The 17198-nt window shown below is 54.0% G+C and overlaps 1 protein-coding gene across 2 annotated transcripts in view; it reads right to left on the bottom strand.

Annotated features, from left to right (window-relative positions):
- TEX264 (testis expressed 264, ER-phagy receptor) overlaps window positions 1–17198 on the bottom strand; it is a 39548-nt gene that overhangs the window by 6727 nt on the left and 15623 nt on the right. For both annotated transcript variants that reach the window (XM_041463475.1, XM_041463484.1), the window contains exon 5: window positions 1066–1237. In XM_041463475.1, coding sequence (XP_041319409.1) covers window positions 1066–1237 — 172 coding nt within the window. The remainder of the gene's footprint in view (window positions 1–1065; window positions 1238–17198) is intronic.

Raw genomic sequence — 17198 nt, 5'->3', positions numbered from 1 at the left:
TGGCTGTGCTGTGGGATCATGGCCCCTGAGCAGGGCACACGGGAGCACACACAGCTCTGAAGGCACCACCCTCGAGCTGCCCTTCCTCCCAGGGATCCTGAAGCTGTCAGAGCGAGTGGGCTCTGGGGCACCTCTGGCCAAGCAGGGCTGGTGCTGCCCCAACACAAGGCACACAAAGAGCAGAGCCAAGTGAGCGCCGTGCTAACACGGGCCCTGGAAGTGCTGGGAAACAGCTCCAATTAGGCTCCTCATTCCAATGCTAAATGGACAGAGCTCCCAGAAAGCAATTCCCAGGCTTGCTTTTATGTGATTAAGAATTAAAGCGACCCAAACCTGAAGATGTGTTGAAGCAAATGACCCAACTGCCCGCGAGGCGAGCACAGCCCTCATGGTTTTTTCATGCCCATTACACAAGCGTGGGGCAGGGGGAGGCCCCTGCCAGCAGCCAGCTCAGATGTGCTGTCCAGTGCCTGGGAATGCTTGGACAGCCAGCTCCTACATCTCACAGGCACGGGAGCATGTGGGCTGCTGAAGGCAACTAGCATTTCGGGTTACTATAGCACTGCTGTTCTGCGCCTACAGCCATTGTGGTCCCTTCCTGTATGAATACATCCAGGCTCCAACAAATCTTGCTGAGCAGATGCTCTCAGGCAACTCCACCACGAGCTACAGCAACCTGGTATTTAAGCTCTTTGCAATCCCAATATGTAGCAGATGAACATAAGATCAAGGAAGATGTATATGACAAAGAGAAAAACAAGCCCAGCTGCAAGTAAAAGCTGTGAGATCCAGCTCTGCGCTGACAACAGTGGGCCAGTGGCTTAACCCAAAACTGCAAGGGTTCCTGGGTGCTCCCTGAGGCACACCATGACTTCTCAGGGGATGTCATCTGAGATCTCTGGGGATCAGCCCAGGGTGAGGGGAAGAGGTGTGCTGAGACTCGGTGGTTGGGTACCAGGTGGGCACAGGCCAGTCCCTCTCTGCTCAGGCAGCAGGACTGGGATACCAGGACCCCACCTCTGTGAGGGCTGATGAAGATGGAGCTTGTGCACAAGCCACAAATACCTGTGATGTCTGTCTGGGCGTCCTCAGCCACAGCTGCAGCAGCCCTGCTCTTCCTCTCCAGCTCTTTCATTTCAGGCACATAGAAGTCCCCCTGGCGGGCAAGGGGACACACGAAGTAGATGCGGTCCTGCTTGTAGATCTCGATCCGGGGGTGGGCACACAGCTTCCTCTCCTGCAAGACACAAAGCAGCCATGGGCAGGGATGTCCTCACACCCCAGCCCAGCAGCTCCCACACCACACTGACCTGCCAGCCCGGCCAGGTCAGCCTGGTCCTCTTTGCCCACAGGAGTGGAGGCCTAGTGAGGAGCAGAGGGTGCCATCCCAAAACCATGGTGCTGCTTTCCCTACCACACCAGCCCCAGATACCAAGGCAGGCAGGTTTGGCCCAGAAGGTAAGCAACCAGCTGGGCTCCAGGAGGAGATGCTGAAGACCTCCAGCTCAGCCTTGGTTTTGATGAGGTTATTTTGGGCTGGAATGAGAGGTTTTGGGGAGCCAGGCAGCTGCTTCACACAGACTTGCAGATCTCCAGTTCCTGCTGGCAGCACAGCCCCACAAAGAGCACAGCCCCATGAGCAGCACAGCCCCATGAGCAGGCACAGCACTTCTCTGCTAATTAATATAATCCAGAGCCGACAGCTCAAGCAGCTCCTTTAAGAACGGCGAGGGCAGGGGGAGTAGGAGATGAATCCCCGGCATTTCAGACAAGTCCCCCTCCTCCTTTTCCCCACCCCACCTCCCCCTGGCAGTGCTCTTCAGGACCTCAGACCCCAGCCTGTCAGGGACCCACGACAGGGGCAGGTCCTGGGCCGTGCAGCCCGTGCTGAGCTGGGGCTGAGGGGACTCCTGGGGTGCCGAGGCCGGGCCGAGGAGCAGCTGGACCCCTCCTGCCACCCCCTCCTCGCCCGCCCGCCCGCCAGCTGCTCGCTGGCAGAGGGGGCGGCTGATTACAAGCCGGGTGAGAAAGGAGAGTGTCTCTTTAGCGGGTTTTCTTTTTCTTTCTTTCCCCTTTTCAAATCACTGACAGCTTTTATTTAACCCTGCAACCACCTTGATTATCATCCTCCTCCTTCTTCCTCCTCCTCCCTGCCCCAGCTATTCTCTTCCTCCCTCTTGCCCTGATTCTCTTCTTCTTCTCTGACCCAGTGATTTTCCTCCCTGCCTCAACTATTCTCCTCTGTCATGGCCTGCTGGTGTGGCTTGTTTGCACATCCTCCAGCAGGGTCCACATGCCTCTGGGGCTCTCTGTTGCCAGAGCTGGCCCCACACCAAGAATGATGAGCTCTATGGACACATCAATCATGACCTTACAAAAGCCTGACTCCCTTAAGCCCTGGGGATGAACCAATGTGATTTAAGAATCATTTATTTCCCAGACTAATGCTGGCACCAGGCAGGATCCACAAGAGACATGAGCCAACACTGACCCTCTCCTGGTGCAGGCAGTTGTACCACCTGAAGAGCCACCTCCATGCTGCCAGGATGCTGTACAACAAATACAGGCAGAAATCCCACGGGAGCAGTTTTTGGGTCCATTTTCTTGGGAAAGCCTGCAGGATCTGGCAATGCAAAGGCCCAGTTTACCCAGAAACACCTCAGTAGCAGAAACATGACCCCAACAGAAGCTTCACCTGTCCCATCCCAATGCCTTCCAGCCTGAATTTCAGCAGTCCCTCCTCCAGCCAAGGAGGAACCACATTTCCCATCCCGGTGCTGCAGGGACACGCAGGGACGCAGGCGGGCTTCCAAGGCGCTTGGGGTTTGGAGTTCCCACTTGCAGGCAGGTGAAACACTGGGGCCTGCAGCTCAAAACTGCATTAAATAAAAACAAGCTGGGTTGTTTTTAGCAGCAGAGCAGAGGCGGCTCATATCACTCCTGCTTTTTCAGCAACAACACAGACAAGAGCCCTCCCCGCCGCTCTGCCCCTTGCTGTACCAACCACAAGCCCATCCACCAACCTCCAGCTCAGCTCCTTATTTTAGGTTACTGCAACACACACCAGAGATAGGTATCTCCAGGATTTCAGGGCTTTTTGGAGAAATCCAGCTGGCCCTCCATCACTTCATGCAGACAAGGACAACTCAAAGGATCTTAGAGCAAAGAGACCTTCATAACTTCATATGAGGTTTCCAACCAGTCCAAATCCTCAGTGCACCAGTCTGGCCATCAAGACATCCCAAGATGACTTTCCAAAGTCCCTCCTAAGGTTCAAAAAGAGTGGATCTGGGACATACCCTCTCCCTACAATCTACTCTAGACTGCTACAACTTCCAATTACACAGGCACAGAAGTGGCACCCACAAAACACAAACACCCCCTCTGCCCATACAAAATGTGGCAATCTTGGCTTTTTAAGGAATAAAAATGTACACCTGAATGAAGAGCAGGACTGGCTCTTGAGCTAAATGCTGCTTCACACTCAAGATTATCCTATAAGAGAGACAAGGATGTTCCACCCTGTCAGGAGCAGCTCTGTGTCCCTGAAGCCAGAAGAGACCAAAGCCCATAGCTGGGGACCATGGTGGGACCACACCAAAGTGGCTGGACACTCACTGTCAATACCCATGCCTGCCTCACTAGGGACAGCTACAATACTTGATTTCTTCCCATTTCATCCAGGGTTTTCCCCAAAATGAAATGGAGGGAAACCAGAGCCTGGGGGTGCTAGTTTATGTCTGCACAAATTAAGCTGGAAGCCAGGCTAGTGAGCTGGCCTCTGCTTCTATGCTTCTTCCCAGAGGAATCCAGCCTCTGGCAGGGCTGCTGCAGAGCTCAGCACTGACAGGTGGACTCAGGAGAGGACAATGTCCCCAAGAAGGAGCAGGGATGCTGCAGCTGGAAATGCTGTCCTGTCCAGCCTGAGACAAAGGGATGAGGCTGCATAAAGACTTGAGAAATGGGCAGAGGCAATGAGGTGGGGAGCCATGACAATGGAAATGGATAAGGGGATCATCTAAAGGGGGTGGGAGATCAGCCTTGTGATCATATCAAAGGAGATTAGGAAGCAGGCAGAGGCCAGGCAAGAATAGTGCAGCAAAGTGCAAAAGAGGCTGGTGACACAGTGAGTTTGGATTATCCCCATGGAGAGAAACACTGCAGTGAAAAGAAACAACCCAGAGAGACTGGAGAGCAGAGCCCAAAGGCAAAGGTGTGGGAAGAGAGCGAATTAGCAAAGGCTCAACAACATGGCAAAACAACAGAAAGGCTCAACAGGCAGCATTGCACTGCCACTGAGAAGGGAGCCCCTGGCTGGCTGTGCCACCAGGCCAACAGATGGAGCAGCAAGAGGAACGTGGAGTTTGCAAGGCAGAGCCCTCCAGTCAAACCCAATGCAGTCTCACACGGGTGGAGGAGCTCAGCGAGAGCTGAACAGTGGGACACTGTCAGTGTCAGGCTGCTGGCTGTGACAACAGGGCCAGTAAGTGGGGCAGGGAAGAAGACTTGTCCCTTTGCAAGGTCGTGCAGTGCCACCTCCCTCCTCAGCCTCTGCCAGGAGCTCTCCCTTCCTATGGCCAGCAAAGACAGAGGCAGCAGGGCAGCATTCAGGGCTGATTTCTATCCAGGACCCTCCCCATGGCACCTGAAACAGGGGATTCATTGCACATAATCCATACAGCCCATCTACACACAAAAATACATCCAGAGTCCACAAGTTCAGTTCTGACAGAAGAGCAGCTCCAGCACACTCCTGCCAGATCAGACCCATGCTTCCCATGAAGCCAGCTCCTTCTCAGCCCATCTGAGGAACGTGGTGGGGTGCTTCTCACCACCTTCTCAGGAGCAAGGCGTTACGTAAGGGAAGACTCTTGCACTCCTCTTTCCCAGATGGAACAGCACCCCACCCAATCTTTAACCTCGGGTTCCATACCACCTCCCACCACGTACTGACTGTAGGATTTCCTCCAGGTCACTCTCATCCTGCTAGGAATGGAGCATCCCCTACCCTCACACATCAGAAAGGACAGGATTATGCAATGACCAGCATTTTGGGAGACCTTCCCCAGCAGCACGAGGTGCCAGCTACTCATCAGCACAAATCTTCCTCCCCCTACTTGTCCATAAGGTCACAATGTGTGCTCATGTTATGGCTTGGGCACAGCCTCCCAGGAGGAAGATGCCCTCCCTTTCCTGGGTGAGCACAAGAGCAGTCCCAGGGTGACAGAGGACAGGACAAGGTGTCCAAGACATGACCTGCAGTCATTAAAATCCCAGCAGAATTGTGCAAAGGCAGAAGGAGGTGGCAGGGTGCTCATGTCACACCGTGGCCCTCAGCACCTGCTGGGAAGCAGAAGATGAGCTGGGGCACTGTGGGGACTATCTTTGTCATTCTGCCAGGCTCAACTGCTCAGGAATTCAAATGTCACCAACTGGATTTGCTTCATCTCCCACTGCTGCAAGAATTCATCCTGTTAGGAGACCACAAACAAGCCTTGAGGATGCTCTCTGGATCCTTGCCATGCATGGGCATGCTGGCAATCAGGCTCCAGCTGAACCCAGAACACTTCCAGTGTTGCCAGGAAAGCAGTGGGGAGGCAGCTGCTGTCCTCACCCCACTTCACCCCACAAGCTCCCTGTCACCCTTGACTCCTTCCTGTGACCTCCTGGAATGACTTACAAGGTGATGGTTAAGTCACACCAGCCCACTGAGTCCCTGTTTCAGGACTGAAGCTGTAGGAGCAGTAGAGGAGAGGTTTTTCATGCCACCACTAAGCTTCCTGCTGGAGCAGAGCTGGAGGCTGAGCTGTTCATGCTGCCCAGCAGCTCTTGGCTCCACTGCAGAGATGTCCACTTCATGCTCCAGCCACCTGTGTGCCATAGGAACACAGCCACTGCTTGTGCCTGTCACCCAACCCTGCCAGAGCACCTTCTGCCTGTAATACATGAAAAACGTGCCTGTTAAACCCCAGCCAGGACTGGAAAAAAACATGGGGAGCAAGCAACTAGCAGATAAAAACCCTCTTCTCCCTTAGGGGAACCAGGCAGCCCCAAGCTGCCCTCCTGGCCACCTGGCCAGAGCCACTGGGAAAGCCAACAGTGCAGGGTCCAGCATCAGCATCGACTGCTCTCTGCATAGTCGAGACAACAACTTCCCAGAGGGGCCAATGGACACATGGCCAGGAGGGCCAGACTCAAGGAGAAGCTGTGGGTTGTTCTCAAGGATTGTCTAAACATAATTTTGCCACATTGTGCCTGGAACTGCTGCTCACCCTTGCTCTTATTGCAGCAGGCTGTGCTGCTGCCATTGCAGGGAAGCAGAAGGGCACATGGAGCTGCTGTGACACGGGAGCAACACCAACCACATGAGGAGCTTTTCCATAGGCAGCTGGGCTCAGTCCCTTCTGTTTATTATGCTGCCACACCTGAAGAAGGAATAGATGGAGGGTGCAAACACACAGGGAGCTTGTGACCATTGCTGGGGATTGCTGCCTGTTGGGGGCTCACCAGCATCCCCCCAGCCAGCCAGGGCACCACCACAGCCTCACTGCCACAAGCCTCCCCTTGCCTGTGCTGCCAGCACAGGGGCTGCTCTGGGCAGTGCCAGTAAGTCAGCTGGCACCTGGGAGAGTGTGGGGAGACCCCCGGGAGACCCACCAGCCCTGTCCTCACACGCCAGACAACACAACTCCCCCACACCTTCCTTCCAGCTGGAGGCATCCATCCTCTCCATCTCCCAGTGATGGAGTCGGACGCTTCAGTCCCAGGGATTTTAAAGGAACAACAAAACTGCGTGGAGCTGAACGGCCCTAAATCAGTTGCTAAAATTAAAAGCTGAAACTGAGCCACCAGCTAGGACTGGGGGGGGAGCATGCTGTGTGCCACATCCTCCTCGCTTCCTCACACGCTCCATGCTCGGTGTGTCATCCCTGCTTATCTTAGAACACGGGTGCTAGGTAGTCCTGAGAGGCTTTGCAATCCATTTGCACAGCACTCAGCACCCTTTGGTGTTCTCCCTGTTCAGGCAGGAGACAGCCTTCTTGCTGGGCCATCCCTCTGTCCCAGGCTGGGAATGTCCCTGTTTCCATTCCTCTTTGCTCAGACAGCAGCTTGAGGTTAGACACTGCTTCAAGTCACCCATGTGAGCTGATGAAAGCATAAAAACAGAGGCACCCCTTCCTCCCAGGGCCAAGCATCTCCTGGGCTGCATGGACAGCAGCCTGGGGGGATGTTTCCCCTCAGTCCTGCTCTTGTAAGACCCCAACTGGAATACTGCCTCCAGCTCTGGGGACTCCTGCATGGACATGCCAGGGCAGGTCCAGAGGAGACCTCGGAAACAGTCCAAGAGTTGGAACAACTCTGCTGTGGAGACAGGCTGAGAGAGTTATGGTTGTTCAGCCTAGAAACAGTCCAAGAGTTGGAACAACCCTGCTATGGAGACAGGCTGGTTGTTCAGCCTGGAGAGGAGAAGCCTTTGAGGAGCCCTAAAGTGTGCTTGTAGGAGATGTGGATTTTTCACCAGGGCCTGTAGTGACAGGGCAAGGGGCAGTGGTTTTTAAAGCAAAAGCTAGCAGGTTAGACCAGACATAAAATGCCTTGTGCTGAAGGACATTAGGCACTGAACAGGTTGTCCAGAGAAGTTGTGGATGCCCCATCCCTGGACACAGCCAGGTATTCCATGCCAGGCTTTAAGCAAACTTCCCTAGTGAAAGACATCCCTGCCCAATGCCAGGCTGGATGGGGCTTTAAGCAAACTTCCCTAGTGAAAGACATCCCTGCCCACAGCAGGTGGGCTGGACTGGATCACCCTTAAATATCCCTTCCAAAACCAACCCAGATTCTGGTCCTCTCTGCTGGGCCACCGCCTAACAATGGGAGACAGGGATGAAGCCTGGGTGCTCAGGGCTGTTCAAGAAAGGGCAGAAATCAGCCAGATGCTGGGGAAGAGCCATTGGCCAAAGAGACAGCTGGGCAGAAGGAAAGACAAATTGCTGGACGGAGAAGCAGGCAGACATGCTTTACATCAGTAATACCTCAAACATCCCAGCTAGCAGCTCCAGCAGAGTGCACGTGGAGCCGGGCAGGCCCTGCCTCCCAGGGCGATGGCACCCGGAGCCAGCTCCAGCACACGGCACAGCCGCCAGCACCAGGCTGCCAAGGGCTGCGGAACAGCTGCTGCTTCCCAGCCTGGAGAAACTCACACTTCAGAGGTGGTGAGACTGCTCCCACGCACGTGCACTTTACTTTCAAATCCTCTGGGCTGTGAGGTGTTTCAGAAACAGAAGGTGATATTATTGCAATCAAGAAAAGGCCGTTTCCATCAGCCAGCAGGAAAAACGAGTGCCACCACCCGCACTATGGCAGCGGAAAACAAAGTCTCGCCAAAGGATAACAAATCCTCCAGGTAGCAGAACACAGAGCCTGGCAATTAGCACCTCCCACACCATCAGCATCCTTGTCTGCCCTCAGCACACTTCCCCCTTCCCACGGCAGGCCCCCGTCCTGCCTTCAACCAGGACACACCGCCCTGCTGATGTGGCAGTGCCATGGCTCCAGGACAGGCAGGAGAAAACCAGCCCCCGAGATCCTCCCCGCAGCAGTGAGAGGGAGTGGGAGTGCATTTGGACCGTGGGAGCCGTGAAACGCTGGGCTTGATAGCTTGGGAGAGTTTTTCATTTTCACCTCAGTGAAGGCAGCCCGCCATGCAATTTACACCTTGCCCGCCCGCGCTTCCCAGGGCCAAACCACCCAGCTGCTCCCATGGCTCCTCCAGGGCGGCAACTGCAGAGTGGCAGCTGCCAGGCACCGACAAACAGAGGTAAGGAACGAGCCCGGGGCAGTTGGTGGGTTCAGGAGATCCCAGCACCCCGAGAGGGCTGGCAGGGACCAGGCACAGGCTCCCAGGTCTTGCTGGCAGCTACTGTGAGAGTCATGAACACTGCTCTCTTTCCTGGGATGGAGATTCCATCCTGTTCTCCAGCAAAAGGGAAAAAACTCCAGCCCTATCTCACTAGAGGCCCTGACACACTCTGGACCTTTTCCTCTTCCACCACCCACTTGAGCTGCAAGAGAAATCCTGCAGCACACAAAGAGGCATCCATCATCTTCAGAGATGAGCCAGGTAGCAAGTCCCAGCGAGATAAAACCTCTTAGAAAGTAGCCACAGGCAGTCAGAGCCCCCAGAGAGAGGGTAGGACAAGCCTCGGACAAAATGCCAGCCCAGACACGTTCAGGTACATTAGTCCGTGTGCTTCCGGGGATGGATCGTGCTGCCCCCAACTACGGGAATGTCACCTGCAGAATAAAGAGCAGATGGTGCAAACTAACACAATTCATGGGGCTTGGGTCCCCCCTGGTGTTACGGTTATTTGTTAGTAATTAGTCCTGGAGCAGAGAGTTGCAGAAGTAAACTTTTGCATTAAAAAAAATTAGTTTTCCTAAAGACTCAGTGCTTTTCACTTTCCCAAGTTCTGCCTTGCTCCTGTACCCACAATGGACAAAATGCCAGCTGGGGAGATGGTACTCACCAGCTTCCCAGAGCTCCATAATAATGTTCTCACATTCTTCCTCCTGCCCAACCCCACCACTTCCCATTTTCTTCTCCTCCTTCCCCACCACAGCCACACACAAGCTCTCTGAAGGGGCCTTTGATTTTAACCATTCTGAAAGCTCAAACACCGGATTTTCATCACAAAGAAGGAATCTGTGTAAATCCACATTATCTCTCCTCTCCTGAGGAACCAGTCCTGGGTTCCTGTCCCAGTTCCTAGGAACTCCATCACTATGGGAGCACACGGGTCAACAGCTGCACATGAAAGGAGGCGGATGAGACTGTGGGAGAGGAGGACCACAGCTGGAGAGGGCTGCCTCTGCTTCAGAGAGCGGATCTCCAGGGACCAACACACTCCTCCCAGCCCTCACGGGATGCTTCTTCAGCATTAATCACAATGCTGAAGGGGTTGATGCAATGATCTCTGCCATCACGGATGACTGCAGCAATGCTAAATCGCTTTGCCTGCTCTGTTGCCTTGGCAAGGCTGCCAGGAGCAGCAGCTGTGGCAATTTCTCTGTCTCCTGTCAAGGCAGGACCTTTCAGGAAAGGGATCATCATCCAAGATCATCTCTTGTTGTTCTGCCTCAGCCAGGCAGCCCACTGCACTGCAGCCTCCCACCCTGCATGGGACACCACACAGGTTAAAAGAGCCTCTCCAAAACTTGTGTCGATGTCATGTTGCTCACAGGGAGAGTAAGTCCTAACCTAGAGTGACCTGCTCTGCCCTGCCATGAGACTCTTGTGGTGACAGATCTTCTTCCATGGATAGCTTGGAGAGCTCCTCATCCAGGTGGACATTCCCAGCTCACCTTGATGGCTTTCTCTCCTGGGCCTCCATTCACCTGAGTACTTGCCCTCCTGCAACAAGAATGTCCAGACAAGCTGGAGGCTTGTGGTTTGCAGCCTTCTCACACACATCCTCACCCACAACGAGTCCTGTCTGAAATCCTCTTGCAGCAAAGCCAAAGCAACAGCCATGGAGCAGGAGCAGCAGAGCCTGGTGCCCACAGCACATGGGGGCTCTCAGTCTCCTGAGACAAGGTCTGAGCTGCCTCTTCCAAATCTCAACCCTTGCCTCTCACTCTTTGGATTGCAGGCATCTCTAGTTGTTCTTCCACAGCCTCCATCACCAGGACAAACTCAGGTGTCACATCAATGGTCCCAGGAGGAAAATGGATGAGTGTAATAAATACCCTCCCTGTCCCTTCCTACCTCCTTGAACAACCTTGTCTTTCTGCAACGCCCCCAGCTCCCAGGCTTCATGGAATATATTTCACGATGAGCTAAGCTCAGCCTCACACCATCCCTTCACAGCTGAGAAAGCCAAAAAGGGAAGCTGAAGAACTTAACCTTGCTGAACTTGCACAGATAAAGCCACCAGCAGCCCAGGGCAAAGCCACGATGCAACCGCCTGATTCCCAGACAAAATAGTCCTCCCTCCCCACCCACGGGGACTTGCTGTCAGGCTTATTGGCCTCATTTGGAAGGCAAGGAAGATCCAGAGGAAGAGATCAAGTGGGTTTCAGCCTGGTTTGCTGAGGAGGAATAGGCAGGCTGATCACGACATCCCTAAGCACATCTGAAGTACAACACGTTGGCAAATCTGATGTCAGAAAGCAAGTTTCCAGGACAGGAGAATCTTCAAAGCTGTCAGTTAAGTGCGGCTAACAGTGCAGAAAGATTGTTTGAGCTCTTGCTCAGGGAAACCCTGCACTCACAGGCCTGTCTGGGATGACAGGGATCCCAACCAGGCTCTCTGTAGGGCAGACACCCATGGGCCACTGGTTACCTTTGGTTCACTGCTCCTCCTGCTCCTCCTTCCCTTGCCCCAGGGACAGTTATCTCCATGTTTTAAATGCACGCCAGGGCTCGGGACAAATTCCTTCCTGAATGCTTATAAATGAACAAGAGGCATTTCCCTGCAGGCTTTCAACAAAGCCGCCTTCAAACCCTCCACATCCAAGAGCTTGCACCTCTCTTCCCCAAAAACCCGGCAAAGGGCAAAGAGACAGCGACTCTGGCGGGCTCCTGTGTGCTGACAATCCCCGCGGAGAGCTCGGCTAATGAAGCCCCCAGAGCCCGCAGCCGCTGCAGCCGCCGGCGGGAGCGACTCGCCCGAGGAAATCCCAGCGCATCCCCAGCGCCCGCGGCACGGAGCGAACGGCGCGGCCGGGCAGGCTGCCTGCAATGCGGGGGGAGCTGGCAACGCAGCCCAGGCGAGCAGGGCGGTAAGGGAGGCGAACCAGCGGCACCAGGCAGATCCGTCAGGGACAGCTCCAGGTGTCCTCGAGCCCGGACACGCCATTTCAGCGGCCACACAGAAGTGCTGGCCGCACTTCTCCATCGGCCCTGCTGCTGGCAAGGCGAGGTGAGGCTGCCTTTCCTCCGCAGCTTTCACCTCCTCCTCCCCGGCCCTCCAGGGACCCGGCACAGGTCCCAGGGGGCTCATTACCTTGGTCTGGAGAGCAGAGCACCCGCTGAGCAGCCGCGGTGTGCCCGGCGTGCGCGGAGCCGGCGGCTGGCGGTGACAGCAGGGACACAAGCTGAGCGCCTCCAAAGCCGGGCTCTTCTGCCGGCAACAGAGGCAGCAGGGGAGGGGAGCAGCTGCTTTCAGCGACCTTTGCAGTCTGGCAACTGCTCCTCTGCCAGCACAAGATCGTGAGTTTGACTGTGCAGATCAATCAGGAGGAGAAATCAAAGCAGTTAGGCAAGGACAGAGCCCAGCCGGACTCTGCCCTTCCACAAGGATCCCATTTGTTCCCAGATGTGCTCCATGAGCTGGTAATGCTCTGGAGATGCACCACACCATGCAGCTTTCCAGATCTTTCCCTCCTGGGGAGCCAACTCTGCATCTGTACCGCTGCTCTGCCCTGCCAGGTACCCCAAACCACACACAGCCCTGTGGAACATCACAGACAGCAGCACAGCAGACAAACCTGCAGCCACCAGAGCTGCCCCAGATGCTCATTCCTGCCCTGAGACCTGGAGGACATCCCTCCCCTTCCCAGTGCTGATGCCCCCTCCTCAAACTCTGGGTACCTGGAGGATGGGGAGGACTTTGGGGAAGCATTATCTACACCTCTGTACCATTCTGCCCTTCCCCAAGCAGCCACAGCTTGCCATGGGCAGGAAGTGTACTCTGCCTGCTGCAGCTCTGTCCCAGGACATTGGTACTGTGCCCCAGGGCACAGCAGAAACCAGAGCTGAGCCAATGCTATGGGTCCCAAAGTAGCTCCCACCAGGAGACACAGCTTTGAAGGGGAGCTGCTGGGAGATGAAGGCAGTGGCTTCTTGGGGTGACAGGACCTGGGTGGGACAAGTGAACTTGGCACCTAGAGATGCACGTGAGAGAGGAGAAGATGCAAGAACAGAGAGGAGCTGATGGCTGTGTTCTTCCACTGTGAGCCCACAACATCTGGCAGCTCCTGCAGCCACAGCAGCCATTCTGCTTTGCTCACTCCTGTACTGCTCAGCCGAGAAGTACTGAGCAACTCTTTCTCCACACTGACCTCTTGATAAGCTTCTGCCAACTCACAGGCTGGTTACTGAATCACTGGGAGGACCTTACCCCAAGCTGTGAATCTGCACAGCGTGAAGAGCAGAGCAGCTGGCCCCAGCAGATGATAGATATCTACCTTCCTGCATGTCAAGGACCTGCCATCAGCTCCAGGCAGAAATAAACCCCTGAGTTAATGAGAGTAACTGGCCATCCAGTAGCAGGGAAAAAACGTGGGTGTCCACAATGGGAATGAGGCCGTTGTTCCCTCCCTGCAGCCTTCCCAGAGTGTTGTTATGTTACAGCCTTACAGAGCGGGAACAGAGCCTGTCAGCAAATGCATGAAGCCAACAGGCAGCTGCAGATTGGCTGATCACAGAGTGGCCCTTTCTCTTCATCCCCAGGGCCAGGACACCCCTTCAGGTTTCATTTGAAAGGCAACAGCCCCCAATGCCATGCTGGGACTGGGGCTCCCAGACCAACCACTCTCCCAGCTGCCTTAGAGCTCCATTTTTGACCTTCAAGCAGCACCTTTGCTGAGTCCATCCCTGAGAAGATAAGGGAAAGAGACACAATAGCAACTTAAATGTACTAGGAGATTTTCTGGTTGGTGGTGTGTGGAATGGGGGAACAGAAGCAGAAATTTCCAGGGGTTGTGTGATGCAAATGTGCCCATCCACAAATTACCACTGTGATAAGCAGCAGAGCCAGTAGCAGAGCAGCTGCCAGTAGCAGAGCAGCTACTAACTTGCTGTCTCCACTGTACTCAGCTCTGTCACCCCTCTTCATCCCTGCAGGGTTGTTATAATTCCTCACATTAGCAGAAGATGCAGGTAAAACCATCTGTCTGTGGAGCAAGCACCCGGTGGTCATTGTACAAGCCGCCAAAATAAAAAAAAAATCATTCCAATTACTCCATAGTGACAGAAAGTCCCAGGCATCCTTCTGCTCTGAGCCTTTGAAATGTAAAGCCACGCTGTTTGGTGTCATTTAATTTGGAGTTCAGCCTCAGATCAGCAGAGCCTTGCTGAGCTTTAGGAAGAGGCAGCCATGCAAAACATACATGTGCAAAATTCAGATGTCAGTGGCCTGGAAGACAAGCATACTCCAAGCTTCACCAGTAACTCCATTTCATGGCCCCAGCATCTCTCTTTTGCCATCCCAGTGCCAGAGGAGGCTGATTCTGTCCCAGAGCTGTATTGAGCCTTTGCACCAAATCAGTACTAGTTTCTCTCTGGTACCTAGGAAAGGTGACTTCCCATCATCATCTCCCCTCTTAGGAAGGTTTGTTCCTCTCCTCCATACTGGAAGCACATCCTTTTTTGTATTACACTCCCAGCCTAGCAGAGGTGGCAGGGCAGAGGCAGCCTACCTAAGGGAGGGCTTGTCTCTGACAAACCCAGCAGAAATGCATCTGCTCAAGCCAGGCGTGAGCCTCTGCCTCCTCACCCTCATCACAGCACTGAGGAGCCCAAGAAGGTGAATGTTGGGTGGGCTGGGGACAAAGAAATGGGTTGGACTAAAGGCACCATCAGGTGCTGATGCACTCTTGAGGGTAACGGGCACCTTCCATCTCTTACCAACTCTGGGCACTGACTGCACCAGATCCTGAGAGAAATCGGCTCAAGGGTGACAGAGAACAAGCACTGGCTTGTGCTCCCCAAGTAGACTGATCCCTCTGCCCCCTGTGGTCTGACAGCAGGGGAAAAAATACCTTTCCTTGTTCCCATGCAATTGGAGAGGTGCCAGGTGACCCACCCAGCACAACGGCCACGAAGGTGAAGACAACTGCTGTGACTTGTTGCTCGCTTGGGATGGAGCAGGGGAAGCAGCTCAGGAAGCTTGGACATCCTGCCCTGCTGCAGACCTCTATCAGCTGCCTCAGGGCAGTTCTGAGCTGGAGTAATCCCTTCCAGCCCCAGGCATGAGTGGTGGCGTTAGAAACTGCCAACATTTCTATTACAGGCTCTGATTTTCCCTGGTATGGCTGAAATAAACTGCCACATGCTGGAAAAGAAAAGACACAAAAGGAGTCCTAGCGCTGAGGGCTCACAGGCACTCTCCAAAAGCCTGCAAGCCAATAATTAAGCATAGCTCAACCTTCCTCTTTCAAGGAGCTCACAGACCAGTCTGCAAGCTGCCCTGGAGCCCTCAACCGCTGAGGCAGCTGGATACCATGAAGATGAACCAGTCCTGGCAAATCCTGAAGAGTTCAGAGGGCCAGGATTTGGGAGCCTATCGGGACAATCCAAGTTGTTCTGACAATAAACAGGCAGTGGGTGTTTGCTCCTCAAAGCAGGATGGGATATACCGGCTGTGTGTAGGTCTGCACTGAACCATTGCACCCCTCCACACCCTGCATCCACTCCCCAAGGGCTGTGAGTCCCTGTGGGTCCAGGCAGAGTGACAGCCATGAGGCAACAGCACAGAGAGAGGAAAAGCACATCCTGAGCCCATGAAGGCCTCCCCAAGATGTGAGCAGCTCCACGGAACACCACACCTGTCACTGTCATGAGGAGTGGCCACTCTGGACACCTCCAGCCTGCTGCCTCTGCCCAGGGCCACCAGCACACAGCAGCATCAATTCACACAGCATCCACAGGGCAGCAGCTGCTGCAGGCAGGCAGAGCTGACAGAGTTGTGTGTGTGTGTATATCTCCCTGTCAAACAAAGAGACCCTGAGGGATTTCCAGTGTGGCCCTTTGCTTCAGAGCAAACAGCTGGGCTCGGCCACCTCACTGGTGTCCACCAGTGCAGCCCCAGTGCAGCCCCAAAGCTGTGCCTTGCCTGTGGCACACATGCTCTAGGCAGGAGGAGGAGGAAGAACTGATTTTGTTCTTTCATCCCTGTGATCTCAACCACCCAACCTCACAACTCATCCATCCATATTTTGACTCAATGCAGAAGAGAAATGTTTTCACTCTCCTGCCCTCCCCAAAGCGGGGCCTTTCCTACCGTTTTATACCTAACTAGAATTGAAAAAGTGCAAGTTAGTCATAGCACAATGGTCCCTTTTCTGGAGGTAAAAATGCCACTGCTTTCAAGTGTATTATCTGCCTGCTCCACAGGTTTCAAAGTGGGAGCTTCACAGCCACGGAAACTGGGCCAACAGCATTTGTTGGAAAAGAGCAATATTTCTATGAAGCTGTTTCACATTTGATCGGGTTCATTTTGCTATTTCTTAAGCCTGGCACAGCTGGCAAGGTCTGGCTCAAAGGGCTATGGAGAAGAACCTGTCCAGACAAAACTCATTAGCACTCAGCTAAAATAATTGCAGAGAGGCAGATCAATCTCATCCTTGAATTAATTGACTAGCTGTCAAGAAGGGAAGACCCCAAGGTTCAGGACACTGTCGCTGCTGGAAAGAGCTGGACATGTCTCCAATGTCTGACAAAGAAAACCTTTTGAACCCACTGCATCCTCTGGGATTCTCTATAAATACATCTGGGGAGAGCATACATACAGATCAAGTCGATAAAGAGATCTGACAGAAAAGCACTGTAGTATTTTGCTGTCCCCCCTTGCCCAAGGCAAACCATTTCAATTCTTTCTCTTCCTTGGACAGCCGTATGAAATATCTCCAGCCTCTCCCGTGATCATTAATCCTCACTGCAGAGGGGAAGCAAATCTTTTGTCTGAGAAGATTCACCTCTGCGAGAATTTTGCAAGGTTGAGCAAGTCATTACAAGGCTGCTCTCCCAACTTCCCAAAGCAGCTGCTCAGGAAGGTGAGGTGGCTTCCTACTCCCCCCGGGACCAAAATGCCTCCAAACAGGACCACTGACTGACAGCCAGCACCGGTCCAAGCTTTTGGCTGTCAGGCCATCAGGGATGCCCACACAGTTTGGCATGCATGGGAGGGCAGGCAGTTGAAGTTCACTCTTCTTCCAGGAGCTGCCTTGGGAAATGTTCCTGAAAAGGAGATGCGATAGCAATAGGGTCAAAATGCTGGATGTCACACGAAAGCACCCATTGTGGCAGAGACCTGGGGCTGATCTGACAGCAGGAAAAGCCTCCACAGGAATTTGGTGAAGGCCCCATAGCCAGAGGCTTTCAAGATTCAGTTGTGTGCTACACAACCACACTCCCATAAAAGGCTGTACCAGACTCTCTTTGCAGGCCCCTTCCAACCTGGTCTGCTCCCATTCTG

Source organism: Pyrgilauda ruficollis, unplaced genomic scaffold (genome assembly GCF_017590135.1).
Source record: "Pyrgilauda ruficollis isolate IOZ18807 unplaced genomic scaffold, ASM1759013v1 scaffold10, whole genome shotgun sequence".
NCBI classification, from domain to species: Eukaryota; Metazoa; Chordata; class Aves; order Passeriformes; family Passeridae; genus Pyrgilauda; species Pyrgilauda ruficollis.
The sequence above is the reverse complement of the archived record's forward strand: the minus strand, read 5'-3'. Positions and strand labels throughout refer to the sequence as shown.